General features: G+C 34.3%; 1 protein-coding gene across 1 annotated transcript; it reads right to left on the minus strand.

Annotated features, from left to right (window-relative positions):
* Window positions 1-943: 943 nt before the first annotated feature.
* On the minus strand, window positions 944-15,902 carry LOC146140011 (charged multivesicular body protein 1a-like). Its single transcript, XM_083391194.1, has 7 exons — window positions 15,764-15,902; window positions 15,411-15,508; window positions 12,700-12,761; window positions 3,776-3,866; window positions 3,407-3,535; window positions 2,471-2,661; window positions 944-1,639 (listed from the first exon to the last, which is right to left on the minus strand). Exons 1-7 carry the CDS (start codon window positions 15,795-15,797, stop codon window positions 1,606-1,608), a joined length of 639 nt encoding a protein of 212 aa, XP_083247320.1. The 5' UTR covers window positions 15,798-15,902; the 3' UTR covers window positions 944-1,605.
* Between the last annotated feature and the right edge of the window lie 213 nt (window positions 15,903-16,115).

The following is a 16,115-nucleotide window of genomic DNA, read 5'->3' on the forward strand; positions in this document are numbered from 1 at the left end:
TTCAGATTTAATTCAAAAAATTGAGTCCGAGCCATATCTTTTTAAACCAGGTTTTAAAATAAATTAAGTCGAAAATGAACTTTTAAATTGCTCGGAACCAAAACCAAAAGTAAACTGGATTCCGAAAAAAATCCTTGAAACCGAACCTGAACCGAAAAAGTCAAACGGTTCGACTTCCTGCTTTTCTTCGCCAAAACTTCATGGTAGGATGTAACTTTCTAACGTTTTCTAAAAAGTTTTATGGTCCCCAAATAACAAACCTGGACCCGCCCCTCCCTGTCAGAGAACCGCATCGTGCTTTTTTTTTTATCTTGATAGATGGTAACCTGTGTCTAAACATAAATTAGTTCTACCTCAATTGCAAAGCGCTTTTAGGCTTTTAAAGATGAATCTAACACTTTTTGTGAATCAATTTGACATTTTTCCATTTTACTTTAAAAAACCGTTAACAAACTTTAAACCTTGCCATAAGCAATTTTCAGTTTAAACCAATGCAGAAAGAATTTACAAAAATAATGATACGTAACGACAAAGATTATTAAGATTATTATATGATTATAACGATTTGTAAATGTCATTGCGTACACCGCGGGTCGATCATTTTACTTCCTAAGAAAAGTTGTTTCAGTTAAGCGTGACCCCTAAATAATATGATTCGCCTGAACCAGGTCGGCACAACATTTTTAAGGATGACGCCTTAAAACCTATTCAAACTGGTGCTATTGGTCAACAGATATGAAACTTTAATGGAAATTAAAAACATTTAGGGAGAAGCGTTAGCGTTTTTTTCAATTAAATTATTTCTTAAAAATCTCCATTACATTTTATAATTATACACCAAGATTTTAATTAGGCCTGAATAAAAGTAACCCAACGACCCAAAAGGGTCCATTAACTCCAGTTTAAAAACGTCTGTTGTAAGGCGACTGCAATACATTAAGAGGTGGGGTTACTTCTTGTTTTCCTTAAATCACAAAAAACATCAGCTGATATTATAAAAAACTCAATTTTATTACACAAGCTGCTCTAACAACAGGTATATAAAGAGCGCTAGGAACCCCTGACTTAGGTATATGTATGCTTATGTTACGAGAATCCTTCTGCTGTGAAGCACGGCATACAATTTTTTAGCGCGATAATAAAGTTTGCTATAAAAAGTAAAACATAATTTACGAATTCGTAATTACCTCCGTAAGATAGTTGCTCCAGCCGTTTCCCAACAAATAATACATAAGTGAGTTATCTAAACACGAAATGCACTCGCGCTCGACAGAAACTGAACGGTAAAACAAACAAACGATTCCTTTCAGATAATATGCGTATTCCACGAACTTATCATGACAGCAAGAAGATACAAAATGTGCACAAAGACATACATAAAAAGACAAGTCATAGAGGAAGGAGGCGCAGAAGCAGGAACTCTTTAGTCTTATTTCATTTTAACATTTTTCTTTCCTTACTAAACAAGGCAATTAAGAAGTACCATGGACAAGTTCAAATCGCACGACTCAAAAATCTGCGTAATTCGCATTCTCTGGGAGAATGGTTTTAAGTGCATAGCGACATAGGCAGAAAAAAAACAATGGTATAGTTGAAGAAATCTTTTTAATTTCTGGCAGCACCCCTCATTTCACGTAGCCTGAAAAGAATATGAAAATATAAAATATGTGAAGTATATCAAATATACAATATCCATATCCAATCAGAGCTGGCCCCCCATGCCAGAAAATAGTATCCATACTTACTTGTCCAACCATAGTGAGGTAGGTAGGTATTGGCACCAAACACATTGCAGTTTTGCCACGGTCTGTATTTTTAGTTGCGGTAGTTTACGCATTTTATCCATAGAATCAACGTTTTTCAGCTTATATGGTAATTTTTAATAAAGTAGTATACTAAAAATGAAACACATAACAAAAACATTCACCTAGGAAGCTTAATTGTTGTTAAGCTTAAAATTTCATCAATTTAGCTTACTTTTGCATATGGCAACATTCTTGTTAAAAACCTAGTCACCGGATATGGCCCGCGGGCCGTAGTTTGGTGACCAATAAACTTTTGAAGTAATTCGTCTTTTGGTTGGACGGTCATACTTAGTTAACCAATTGTAGAAGAGAAAAGACAACAAATATTAACAGGTTCGTCTTGACAGTGAATAAGGAGACGAAAAAAACTGCATACATTTAAAAAAAATGTAATATTATTCAGGACCAGGAGCACATAAACAGTAAACACCCTGGTGTAAATAGTGCCGTTTAACAACTTTACTGGCCTAAGCAGACCGCAATTGCTCTACTTGAACTTGGGCAAAGGAATGTTAGTCCACAACCAAGAAAGTATATTAGTAGGGAGCTGAAGATAATACTGACAATATACAATAGTTAGCCCAGGATATCATAGACCAAAGCAACTTGTAGTCAAGATAATATAAATTATAATCTATAAGATTATTTGTAATTTATCAACCGACCTTCTGTCAAGATCATCTTCTGTTGACGGTCCAGCCCTTTCTGTCGCTAGGGAACCAGTGCCAATGCCAACACTGTCAAGCTGAGAGGTGATCTCCAGGCCGTTTTCGTCGGCCACCTGCTGAATAAGTGCCGAAACCTGGTCTTGTGGAGTGGTGGAGGCAGTAGCTGATCCCATGGATTTCTCCATGACCTACCAAATTTGAAAAAAAATATTACACGTTCAAAAACGAAACGAGGTTAGGGAACAGTAAGTAACCCTTGTTAATGAATGTGTACAATAGTTTGACAGAGTAGACGTTAAAAAAATGGTTTCTCACATTGAAAGTGCATTTTCGAAAATGTCATTGCGAGCTACATGTTTAATTACAAGGGGGTAGACCAGGGGTGTCCAACTCAAACATGCGGACGTGCCAATTTTTATCTTCTAACTTCTTCCCGTGCCACAGTTTAGCAACTATATTTTTTCTAATATTAAAAGCGCTTTTATACAAAAAATAAAAACAGTATAATATTATAATATCAGAAGTAGTTGTTTGTTGTCCCCATTACTGGGGTTGTTTTGTATTGTGACCAAACAATGACAATTGGCTTTATAACAAATTTAGCTTTTTTGACAATTGGTTAAATAACAAATTTAGTATTTTTGGGGGGCTTGCGTGCCATTTTTTTTATTAGGCCGCGTGTCACATATAGGCACACGTACATCATGTTGGACACCCCTGGGATACACCCTATTTCAGGTATTGCTTATTGAACAGATTAAGTACAAATTGATACAAAAACTTGAAACAAAAGTGTTACCTTTCAATGCCTTAATGTTTATATTTACAACTGAACTTAAATTCTTACAAAATTCAATCGGGGTTTAGGACAGCGCATTCCTCATTCAAACAAAGGAGAAAACAAAGTTTAAAATGGTGCTGCCCAATACTTACCGAAGCATGGACATCAAGGTTTTCAAATTGACTTTCAAACTTGTCCATAACTTTGGCAACTTGCTCAAGATTCATGCTCTTCATCGCTTGATCAAGTGAAACAGTAACATGAGTCATGTCCTTGGTTAGCTAAAAAAAAACAAAAAAATTGAATTAGGATATGTATCAACCAAATTTAATAAAATCTCTTATAGCCCATTTAGTAACATTCCAAACCTGTTTTATTCAATTAAACTAAATTATTGCTGTTGTTGCGAAACAAAGAAATGCTATTAATGTCCAGCAACATAGTATAGGTTTGATAAAAATCAATCTTTGTCTTAAATTATACAATATTTCTTAAACATTAATTACTAAAAGCTATCTTACTGTTTTCATTGCTTGGGCAGTTTTTAACCTTGACTTGACCCCATCCAGTCTGGATGACAACCTCATGTAGTTTAGGCTTTCATTTTTCTTTCTGCAAAACGTACCATTATCTACAGATGTTTAATATCCAAATATATATACTTTGTGTAGTTTTCAAACCATATATCAAATAATATAGCCTTTTACTTAAAAAACTGACAAGAAAAAAAAAACTAAAAATTTAGCAGCAGACAGTGGAAAAAGTGTGCACCAGTAAATTAATGGTGTTTATGAGTAGACCATTATGTTTGTTTTTAATCAATGGCTGATAAAATAGTTTTGGTAGAATGTCTCATAGAAATAGGAACAGTGACCACTTTTTTACCCTGAAGACCAGTTTTGTGTACTTTTGTAAAACATTGTGTACAACAATTACCTTCTATTGAGATTTCTGCACAATATTTAAGACAATGTAAAAACAAAGATAAAAAATTACAGCTGTAAAGTATTCATTTTTGTTTGAATCACTTTTTCATTATATCTAATACAAATCTAAAGTAAATCTATGCTTTATCTACTAGTTCAAATAACTTTACAAGATTAGGGCAAAGATCACTAAACATTTCCTATAAAAGGTCAGATAACTGTGATACCTGGCGATCTAGGGAGGATATACAATTTTGTTTGTTTCAAACCTTATTAACTTGAGTGTCGTTAAACGAGCTAAATATAAAAACCTTGGCAAAAAACACTGTAGTGAGCATTAAATAATTGTTGTTCAGTTCAAAGTTTTTCGAAATTTAGTTTGGAAATTGCATCTGACAACATTTCAACTGTTTATCTTCAAGTCGCTTAATCGGCGACTCATGTCAGTTGTCTCAACTTTTAAAAAACAAAATTTGGGCGCATATCACTTTTAAAAACTGGAGGTTGCAAAAAATGTTATAAAATGCTGGATTAGATCGGGGTTCCACAAATAGTGGATCACAACTAAAATTAGTGTTGCTACCATTCACTTTGGGTTGCGAAAAAAGATATATTTTTGGTGATTTGCATTAGTACATAAAAATAGTAAACATGAAAACATACATCTCCCTCAGCCTTTCTTTTAGAATATGTTTTTATAGTTATTCTACCATACATTTGAAACTTAGTGAAATGTTGTGCTGACATTGAAAGCGTCAAGGTTGAGGCATTGGTCCTTTCTTTTACTACCTAAATGCCAACCTTTTGCTCAGCAGAAATCTTATTTGCTTCCTAGTATGTTTTATTTCACAGTAAATAATTTTTTGTGTGTTTTTTGTGCGGCCAAAGCATAAACAAAAGGTAGGGGCCATTCCGTGTCAATTCACACAGTCAAACAATTCAATCGCTCTGATTTTCATTAAATTTTACACAGCTTTTCGCTATCCTATATAATGAACAGTGAACACCTGCAAAATTTGAGTGAAATTTATTGAGAAACAGAAGAGTTATGAAGCATTTAGTTCGAGGGGTCTGCCGAGGGGGCGTGATTTTTTTTCCCATGTTTGAGGCCTTATTACTGCTGAACTAAATTAGGCAACAACCCAATTTTTTTACCAGTGATCCGGGGGGTCTGCGGCTATTTTAAAGCATGAAAAAGGGGCCACGGGTACAAAAAGGTTGAGAACCACTGTGATAGTACTTCTGACAAATATTAAAAGAAACAAAACAATATTGTTTAACTAGAACAGTGCTTCTCAACCTATGGGTCGCGACCCCAAATTGGGTTGCTGTTTCATTTGGTTGGGTCGCCAACCGCAGTAACCACATGTTTATACTGATTGAGATTGGTTCTGAGCAAAATTTTTCAATTAAGGAATTAATGCAAATAAGTCTTATAATATTTATTAAAATTCGAAATTATTTATGCTAATGCCTATTTTTGCGCGCTTACAATAAGCTAGTTTTTATTTTGCTTACAAAAAAAAAACAATTGGGTCGCCAAAGCTTAGTCGTCATACTTACGCTTAATATTTGGGTCACCACGAAAAAAGGTTGAGAAGCACTACTCTAGAACAAGGGTTTCAAACTCACATTGCTATGAGGGCCACATGGGAATGTGTAAAATGCCCAAAGGCCGCAATTCACAATGAAATGTAAACCAAAAAGAACACAATAAAAGATAAACAAAAGTGGGCTGATGATTTAGGCTAGCAGGGTTGCGCTTAAGCACTCGCCCGCTCGCCAATGCGAGTGCAAATCGCTCCGGGCGAGTGCTGATTGACACCCACTCGCCCGACTGGCGAGTGGCTTAGGCGAGAAATTTTTAACTTGTGTTAAGCAAAACTACTAAGCGAAATATTACTTAGCGGCGTTAGCGCCAGTTATTTCGTTAAACACTAAGGCTCAAATATATTTAACACTACACAAATAAAAAGCTTAATCGAAGTCACGTTCGAAGCTCTTAATAAAGATTCTTTGTCCCGTTGTATGATCGTAATAAAGACTCTTTGTCCCGTTTTAAAAAAACGTTTACCGGCAAACAATCAAATACGTTATTGCTGCAGTGGTAAATATTTAGGAGGTTTATTGTTTAACTTAAACGTTGTTAATTTTTAAATGTTTAACCCGGTCGTTGACGCCTTTGGAAAAGTTTACTAAACTTGCGATGTACCCAGCGATAAGAGGTTTACTTTTTTGTATTTATTGAATTGTTTGTATGAGAAAATGATAAGCAATTACTGCAGTTTGGGGCAACAATAAGCAGTCTTTTTTAAGAAGGTTTTGAGGGACCGAAATGGCCCACTGAACACTGCGGTATTTTAAAATATCGGTATTTTTAAAACTACTTGTGTAACTGCAGCTGATAATTAGCAATTAGTCTACGTAAGTATGTCGTTGCGATCTCTTAATTTTATAGCGGTCAACCAAGCCAAAGCTTAAAAAATAACTGTCTGTGAATATTTTATATCGCAATTATGTTAAGATACGAATCGAAACCACTGCGGACGCCCTCGGAAAATTGAAACGACCCACTATAGGGCGTCTCACAGCACAGAATCTCTGGCATATGATTGTTAACTGTGAAAGAATGGTTTAGTTGTAAATTTACAATTATTTTGTGATTATTTGCTGTTCATCCAGTAACTATAGTGTTAGGCGAAATGTGTTATTTTGTTTCTAGCGCAAGGCAACCTGCGGTGAAACGTCCTTCAAGCACAGAAAAACCAGAATACGATAAAAAAGAGCGCGAGCATTTAAAAAAATTGGAAAACAGGCATGCCGTGGCTACTAAATTGTCATTGTTATTTTTTTCACTAAAGACTGTAAAAAATATTTCGGCTGAAAAACATTGTTTTAAGCGTAAACTGCTTTATGGGGAATTCATTTGTTCATCCATGCATGGAAATAAACGACCAGACTTTTATAAACACTAATGTTTACGTATAGAAACCATAAGACAGGTTAACGATAAACCAAGAAATGACCGCGCTAATGCGGTAATTTGCAGACTGCGTGCCAACAAATTGGGATGTTATTTCGTCTAGGCGAGTGCTGATTGATAGCCGCTCGCCAGGCCGGTGAGTGTAATTTTTTTCTTAGCAACCCTGGCTAGTTAATTTTTGTTGTGGCTACTTTACTGGCAGCGATTTTCATGGACTTTTTCTTCTCTAACTTTTCCATGGTAAGCATCATATTTATCGCGGTGCTTTGTTTCAAAGTGCAGACGCATGTTATACTCATATTCTTCGTAACGGCTATCTTTTACTGGCAAATAAGGCAATGACTAGTATCTCTGACCGCGGTGACAAGATATAACTCCTCACACTTATCTTGAAAAATTCTCCTTTCGTATGTCTAATTTAGCTTCTTGAACTATATATTTCAATTCAATAGTAGGCTAGCCTACACCTCGACAATCAATTTGAACATTATGACAGATTCCACCAACACCTGACTAGCGCAATTTACAATGTTATAGCGACAACTGTTCAGAATTGAATAGGCAATGTGACGTAATAGCCGATATTTGCGACGTAATAGCCGATATACCGCATAAATGGTAGCGTTTGAAAGTGATGTGAAAATGAAGTTTGATGAGTAGTTTCAGGTTTCTGTAGCAATTTTTTAAAGTGAATTTTAACTTATCAAATCTCAAAAAAGATACCTGGCATTTAAATTTTGTCAAATACTTGAAAATCCAAAATTTCGACGCGGCCACACAAAATGTTCTTGGGGGCAGCATCGGGCCGCGTATTTGAGACCCTTGCTCTAGACTAGAAGGTCAAAGGTCCTACAGATCCAAAGTTGTCTGTTTTCAGCTTTTCGTTGTAATTTCCTGAAATTTTGAAACCTCGCCTAGACCACATTTTTTTATTGGTTTCGGTTAAAATTTGATAGGATTGTTGTTTACAGGATTTTCTATAAACTGAGAAAATTTTGGGTTGGGAGATATTTAATGTGAAACATGGGTCAAAATTAAAAAAAGCAAAAAGTAGGGTGCTTTTAACGTCCCGGTTACCCAGGACCCCAGTGAAAATTTGCACTAAAATTTTGTTCACATATTCACTAAGATTTGACAAGTCTACCATGCAAAATTTATTCATGGTTCTTACTGTTTACTTATAGAAAGTGTATGTCAAAGTTTGGACAAAATGAAAAAAAAATTAAAATGCATTTAAAAAACAATTATTACATCACAAAAACAATTGTTACATCACAAAGCCAATTGTTGTACTTCATAACTGTAATGTAACATGTGAAATTTGTAATTTTTAATTTTAAATTGCTTTTGTTGAATGGGTTGAATGGAACAAAAAAAAAACGTGAATCAGAAATATATTGCTGTGATCCTCAGAATAAACACAAAAAGCGAGTATCAGGTAGGTGATTACTGATTGATTTAATAGATAAATTAATGTTTCATTGTAAGTAAATGAATAAAATTGTGGTTTTGTTATTCTTAATTTTTTTTCTTTACATTTCACAGTTAATCTTAGAACAATATCAAATGAAGAAGGCGCTCAATGGAATTTACAGCCAGGATTAAAGATTTGCAGAAATTGCCAACAATTGATACGGAAGTTGAACTGTAATCCACCTAGTTCTTCAGAAAGCATCAGTGAAGATTTAAATGGATTGCAGCAGATTTTTTGAGGCAGGTCATATTTTTTTAGGTAAAAAGCATGGTGAAACAAGCCAATTTTATTTTTCCAATAAGTTTGCTCTTATTAATATCAACGATTTATCTTTTTAGATAGTTTAGCAAATAGAATATGCTGATATTCTTTTACCATAGTTAGGCAGTCAGAATCCACATTAGTGTGTAAACCAACACTGCAAGCACTAAACTCTTCATTAACTGGATTTTAAATAACTGGATGAGTACTTTTTCGATAATTTTATGTAAACAATTCACAAAACTACAGAATTTATCAACTTGCAATGAATCTGAAATAAAAAAACATGAAATAATGCACTTTATCCACCCATGTTTTAAAAAACTATTTGGAGGAGTATACTTTTTACAAACATTTTAAGAATAAAAAATATATTGTGAAAATAAATTTATTTAAAAAACAATGTCACAGTTTAGTAGTTGAAAAAATAATGTAATAATTCAAACCAAACTGCTATTTTTTAGACGGTCATGTTACACAGCTCATATGGCAGTGGTATCCCTTGAAAATAGTAATAAAACCTGGTTTAAAAGAAGAACCTGGAATAAGCTCTCCATAGACACCTTACACAAAAAAATTTAAGTCAATGCTTTTGAGATATTTCGCTTCTAAATTGGGTTGCGCTTTACTGACTTTTAAAATTCACATTAGTTTGACCTGCACTTGACTTCTGACCTTAGGTCTGAAACAAAAAAACAATGTAACAAATGTAACATTAGGTTATTATCTTTTAAATAAACTTAATTTTAAAGTAAAACTTCAATCCATTAAAAAGTTATGCTAGATTGAACTTTGCTCGAGTAAAAATCAATGAATTTCACGGTTCAGCGAGCACAAAATCCCCAATATTTCAAAACAGCATAACTTTTTACCCCTCAAAAAAGTTTGGTAAAACAAAGTTTATTGTAATCAGGATGGAAAACTCTACACATGTACAACATTTGAGCAATTTTAAAAACATATGGGTTAAATAGGTTGGTTGCTTTGACATGGAATTACCCGACTTTCAAACTGCTGACACTCTTAACCAAAGTGCATCTATGTTAGTCAAAAAAGATTGCTGATAGTACACAAAAGAAACGAAAGTATGTCAAAGAAAAAAGTAGCCAATTTACCAGAGCCACCAAACGTAGATTGTCATTAGACTTTGAAGTAGATTCTGAACAAGAAACTGAATGTGGAAAATGTAGATCTTAATCGGTTTGTTAGCTTACTGAAAAGAAAAAGTCAAAATATCAACAAGAAATGAAAAAATTAAAATGCTAACTTTGGTTCCTCAAAGCTGGAGTATCAATCAAATAGCAACAGAATTTATTGAGTGTGGTGTTACTAAATGGATGATAAGGCGAGCTTTGCAAAGAAAAAGGAATGTTACCTGAAGCTCCAAATTACAAGGGGAAGCGATTAAAGCCAGAAGTCATTGATGCAGTGGTGAATTGTCAAAAGAGAATTCAAGGATATGTCCAGGTAAAAGAGACTGTGTTTCGACTAAAGATGAGACAAAACAAAAGCATCTACTTCTAGCAAATTTACAAGAACTTCCTGCTCAATTTAATTTGGAGTCACACTTGAACATCAGTTTTTCAAAGTTTTGTGAATTACAACCAAAATGGTGCATAACTGTCAACAGCAAAGGAATTCACAACGTTTGTGTTTGCTTGTACCATCAGAATGCCAAGTTAATGCAAGCCGTAGTACCGTAGATGAGCTGACATACACAGACTATTTGGAAAAATTGGTTTGTTCCATTTTTAACAAAGAATGCATGATGAGTTTGTGCAATAATTGCCCTGACAGAGAATGTTTGAAGAGGTATTTAAATAATACATTCAGCACTGAATATAATCTTGATGATACTATAAGGTACAAGCAATGAACTAATACTGATAGAACAACATTAACCGAGCAGCTGAAAAGTCTGGATGAATTTATTGAATCAGTGTGTGACACCTTTCTTGTTTTGAAGACCCATCTTTTCATTAGCCAGTCACATCAAGTTACTTGAAACAAATTAAACAAAATTAAGCTGATGATGAAGTTGATAGTATTACCTGATTTTGCTGAGAACTACTCATTTATTGTCCAAGATGCCATGCAGGGATCCTTTGGGACATTACTCAGGCAACCCTTCACCCTTTTGTAATATACTACAAAAAAGATAGAGCTTTAATATCGAAATGTTTGGTTGCAATATCAGATCACTTTTTCTATTTCAGCAATGGTGCTGCTTCACAATACAAAAACCGCAAAAAATTTATCAATCTTTGCCATCATTCAACAGATTTTTGAATTGAAGCTGAGTGGCAGTTTTTTGCTACATCCCATGGCAAAAGTCCATGTAGATTAGCTGCATGTGCAAGTCTTGAAGCAGCAACCAACAACCAAATTCTCACATCACAAGATCTTTTCCACTGGGCCGAATAACACATTTCTGGAATTCAATATATTTGGCTTTCCTCTGCTGAAATTCAAGACCTTCACATAAAATTTGAATTGGAAAAGCGCTATGTATTGTGTAAAACAATAACAGGCATGAGATCACATCATAGCTTTATTCCACAATCGTGTCAGTGTTTAAAAATGCGTCGACTATCCGATGACCTTTCATTTACCCTTGTGGATGTTGGACGAGGTCAAACACAACTCTCAGGATATGATGCAAATGTAGGACAGTATGTGGCTTGCAGATATGATTCTGATTGGTAAATTGGCATTATTTGTGAAAAAAGTAGACTTGTCATATCTAAGTGAATATGTGGACAAAATTTAGTGCAAATTTTCACTGGGGTCATGGGTAACCGGGACGTTAAAAGCATCCCAATTTTTTTATTTTTTATTTTGACCCATGTTTCACATTAGATATCTCCCAACCCTTTTTAATATTTTGTACTAAAATTTTCTCAGTTTATAGAGAATCTTGTAAACAACAATCCTATCAAATTTTAGTCAAAACCAATAAAAAATGGGGTCTAGGCGTGGTTTCAAAATTTCCAAAAATTATAGCGAAAAGCTGAAAACAGACAACTTTGGCCTTTGACCTTCTAGAGCAGTGGTTCTCAAACTGGGGTCCGCAGTCCTTTCGGGGTCCGCAAGACAATTTTCTTCTTTTTTTTTCAATTTAAAAGTATTGAGGGGCCGTTGCGCAATTTTTTTTAAAAAGTTTGAGAACCACTGTTGTAGAGTAACGATGTTAACAATGTTGTTATTTCAATATTCGGCAGAAGTACTATCACTTGTAAAAAGGGGTGTCGCCTTATTTAGTTTAGCGATAATAGGGCCTTAAACATGGCAAAAAATGAAAAAATCTCGCCCCCTCGGCAGACCTCGAAAACTAAATGCTTCATAACTCTTGTGTTTCTCAATAAATTTCACTCAAATTTTGTAGGTGTTTATTATATAGGACAGGGAAAAGGTGTGTCAAATTTAAGGAAAATCGGAGAGATTGAATTTCTTGACTCTGTGAATTGGCACAGAATGGCCTACAGACAAGCTTGTAGATAAATGCATTTTTGCTTAAAGCACAATTCCTGATAATACAAAGCTTCGTTTTGTAAAAAAGCTGTTCAAAAAACGTTCATAGGCTAAATATTTTAAAAACTCACAAAATATTAGTGTCACATTAATTTCAAACTACAATTTTTGCGGATCTCTTGATTAGATATTTTTGCTTGTTCCTTTTACATATTTATATTATAAATAATCTTTGTGTTTTTTATTTCAAGTCATTAAGTAAATTTGATTTGCCTTTAAGCGGGCATTTTAACCAGGGTGTGGACTATAACTACAAAACTATGGGCTTACCTTATTGCATTGGTGGCATAGAGTTGGGCAAATTCATACCGGCTGGGACCCAAAGCAATTTCCTAAAAATACACAACAACAACATTTATTACTAAAAGTATAACGTTTTGAAATGTTTGGTGGAAATGCAGGGTTAATATTAATTTAAAACTTGCACTTGGGCAAGTGTTTATCAATCAGCACTTATCTCATGAAATAACACTAAATAAAAATGTACTGCTAAATTCCTTCCACCCTAATTTTGTTTCATCACTGATATAACCTGCCTTCCTGTAACTGTGCATATACAATACATACAGTAGTTCTTACATAGCAAATCTGAGTGCTTATTTATGGAGAAATGAGATCACTCGTAACATAGTTCTTGTTCGACACAAAATAACAATTTTATCAAAAATTCTTACATCCATAAAAAAAACACTATGATTAAATTAGTGTTTCCAACTGGTGGTACAACATTGTTGTACTCAAAGTGCAAGAGGAAGTTGGCCAACAACATTTTTTGGACAACTGGTCTTTATATTTTAATACAGCGCTTCTGCACTGCGGCGCACGGGTGCGCCATGGAAGGCTGCCAGGTGCGCCGCGGGCAAAAGAAAAAATAAATTAATACATTTTTTACTTTCTCATTAAGCTTAGCTGAATGACACAGTACTTATAAGTAGATGTAGAAAACACAATAAGACAAAGCAACAATATTTAAGTCAGATAATCTATGACCACCGACATAATAGCGCCAAATTCGCAATTATAACCACAACACAACAAGATCTAGTAGTCTAAATAAGACTTAAGCATGGCAAAATAAGTCCAAAATTTATCAGAATAAGACTTAAATGGACAAAATAACGCCCAAGACTGTAGGTAAAGGGACGATTGGGGACACTTGTCTGCATTGGCCGTTTGCTGCCAACATTTTTGTTTTGCCCTGGGTTTTTGGCTCCTGTTTAGGCTTTTGGGCGGGTAGTTGGTAGGGTTAGCAAATGAGTTATAGGGTTAAAAATATTAGGAGAGTTAGTGATAGTTATGGACGGCGTTTGTTTAAAGGTTGTATAGGCCTTATTTTGGCCATTTAGGTTGATTCCGATTTTGTCATTAATATGATTATTATGTATTGGTCCTATTTTCAAGGCTGGAGAGTCCCTTTAAAGATATGCAACAATAAGGCCTATATAATAAAAAAATATCCAAGCAATTTAAGAGAATACGGGTAAACCTGAAAAAGTTCGGGATCGCTTCGCTTGCAGAGTGTGCCGCCACGTTTTCGTATGTCTCTAGGTGCGCCCCCGAGTAAAAAAGGTTAAGAAACACTGTTTTAATGTAATAAAGATAATGAAGGCAATGCTAATGGGTCTGCAATTGTACTTGTCCGTTGAGGATTTGATGCGAACTACAGTCTAGAAGGAAGAGCTTTCTAGTCAGACCGGGTCTTAAGGAGTCGGCTTATTTTACTGACTTTGGATTTGGTACTTAAGTAATACTAGCCAAGTTACGAGTAGTTAACATGCGCAACATCAAATTCAAAACCACAAAATGTAAATCATAAAGGTGGAATAGTATATGGTTAATAAAATTATTATTCACATATTGTGTGTGGATGAGTTATATCAGACCCCTATGAGTAAATTGCTAGCAATCCACTCTATTTAATTATGTGAATAGGTGGATTACAGGCTGTACAGTCGTTCCTGACTCGGAACACAGCTGAATAGGCTTTTGGATATGCATAGTAAAGTTTGCCCTGCATTATTAGTCTTGTGAGGAACAAGCGGATGGTCTACTACTTTGCACTACATGTATATGACATTATTATTTCAGTTGGACTTACGATACTTTACAAATGACTTGACTGGGACTTTAGTTATTTCAAAATGACTTGTTTACAACACAGGAAGAAAAGTTAAAATGGTTTATGATTTTGTGATTTGTGAGCTTTTTGTCTCCGTTTTTGAATAGCAATTTTGAAATTTACTTGTTACTTTTACAATTTTTACAATTGACAAATTTGAACGTTGCATTAATGGAATGCATTCTTTTTTGCCTTTGATGAAAACATTTGCTAAACCTATGGCAATAGAGGCAGCCACCGCTCATGATAAGTTTCAGTTGGAGCTACTAGACATGCATTCCGATGTCAAGCTGAAACAAGCGTTTCAAAGTGAAGGTCTACCCGACTTTTGGGGTCGAGTTCCAGAGGAAAAATATCCCAACTTTATAAGTAATATCCTGAAGAATGCCTCAATCACCTAAAGCAGCTTCTCCTTACTGCATCCTCTCCTATTACGCCTCGTTTTGACACACTTGTAAAAAATCAAAATCAGTGTCAAACTTCACATTAAACAAATTTACATATTTTTTTGTGCTGTTGTGAGTTTGTTGTTGCTTTCTTAAGTAATGTTTCTATTTAGAATTAGACAGTTGTTTTTCATGCGGCTCCTTGCACACCGTAGGTTCGAAATTTGGCTCTGGCCTTAAAAAAGGTTTAGAACCACTGGTTTTAACATTGGTTTAATAATGGTACTTTCTGAATTAAGCTACACATTTATAAATTAAATTCAAACTTTATGTGTTACAATCTTTAGTCTGGCCAAAGTCGGTTCTTTGAGGATAATTAGGTTAAAAAAGCATTAAATTTTTCATGATTTAAGATGTGTGTGACTAATAAGTTAATTGGCTTGGTTATTAAAGTGACTAAATACACAAGTTTGTACCTTTTTAACTTTGTTGAGTTCCTTTTTCTCCTCATTTTCAGCCTTTTTTGCCATTCGGTCTAGTGATTTGGTTGTAAATTGTAACTGGAAAAGCGTTTCTAAAAAGTTAATAGCAATTAAATTTTCTTCAAGCACAATTCCATACAAATATGCTATTATGTTCTATATATATATAATTCATTGTATTTCTTATTTCCAGCTTCACTAAACTTAGGCAACATTATGAATGCATTGTCACTTTTGTGTCGACAAAATATATAGCGGAAAAAAATAAAAATACAAATGTAAGTTCTGTATACTACATCATAAAGCAAAACTTCTCTGTATACCACAACATAAAGTATCACTCTTACCATCCAATGTTGGTTTCTTTTTAAAAAAGTCCATGGTTGATAGCTTTGCTTTCTCTTTGTAAACTTTATGAAAAACTTTTATAATGGTATATGTATATATACTCTAAATTTGAACAATATGTAGTATGAATAACCCTTAAAATAAAACAACATATACAATAATGAAATAAATAAAATAATAAAACCGGATGTTTTAATAGTTGCTCTTACAAAAATAAAACCGAATCTCTGTAAAAGTCAAAAAATTAAAGTTAATATACTTTCGTTTTTTCTTACCACTTACAAAACAACATGAAAATACAGCTTTTATAAGTTCTTTAAAAAGGTCCTGGTTTGAGATGTTAAAAAAACT

Source organism: Ascidiella aspersa, chromosome 6 (assembly GCF_963924565.1).
Source record: "Ascidiella aspersa chromosome 6, kaAscAspe10.2, whole genome shotgun sequence".
Lineage (NCBI taxonomy): Eukaryota > Metazoa > Chordata > Ascidiacea > Phlebobranchia > Ascidiidae > Ascidiella > Ascidiella aspersa.

Bases quoted from the DNA above. Each gene is read 5' to 3' on its own strand.
- LOC146140011 (XM_083391194.1), bottom strand. From the start codon at position 15,797: ATGGACTTTTTTAAAAAGAAACCAACATTGGATG. The intron at 12,762-15,410 runs GTACAAACTTGT...GTGTATTTTTAG, and splicing joins AACTCAACAAAGTTAAAAAG to GAAATTGCTTTGGGTCCCAG. The intron at 2,662-3,406 runs GTAAGTATTGGG...CAAATTTGGTAG, and splicing joins ACCTTGATGTCCATGCTTCG to GTCATGGAGAAATCCATGGG.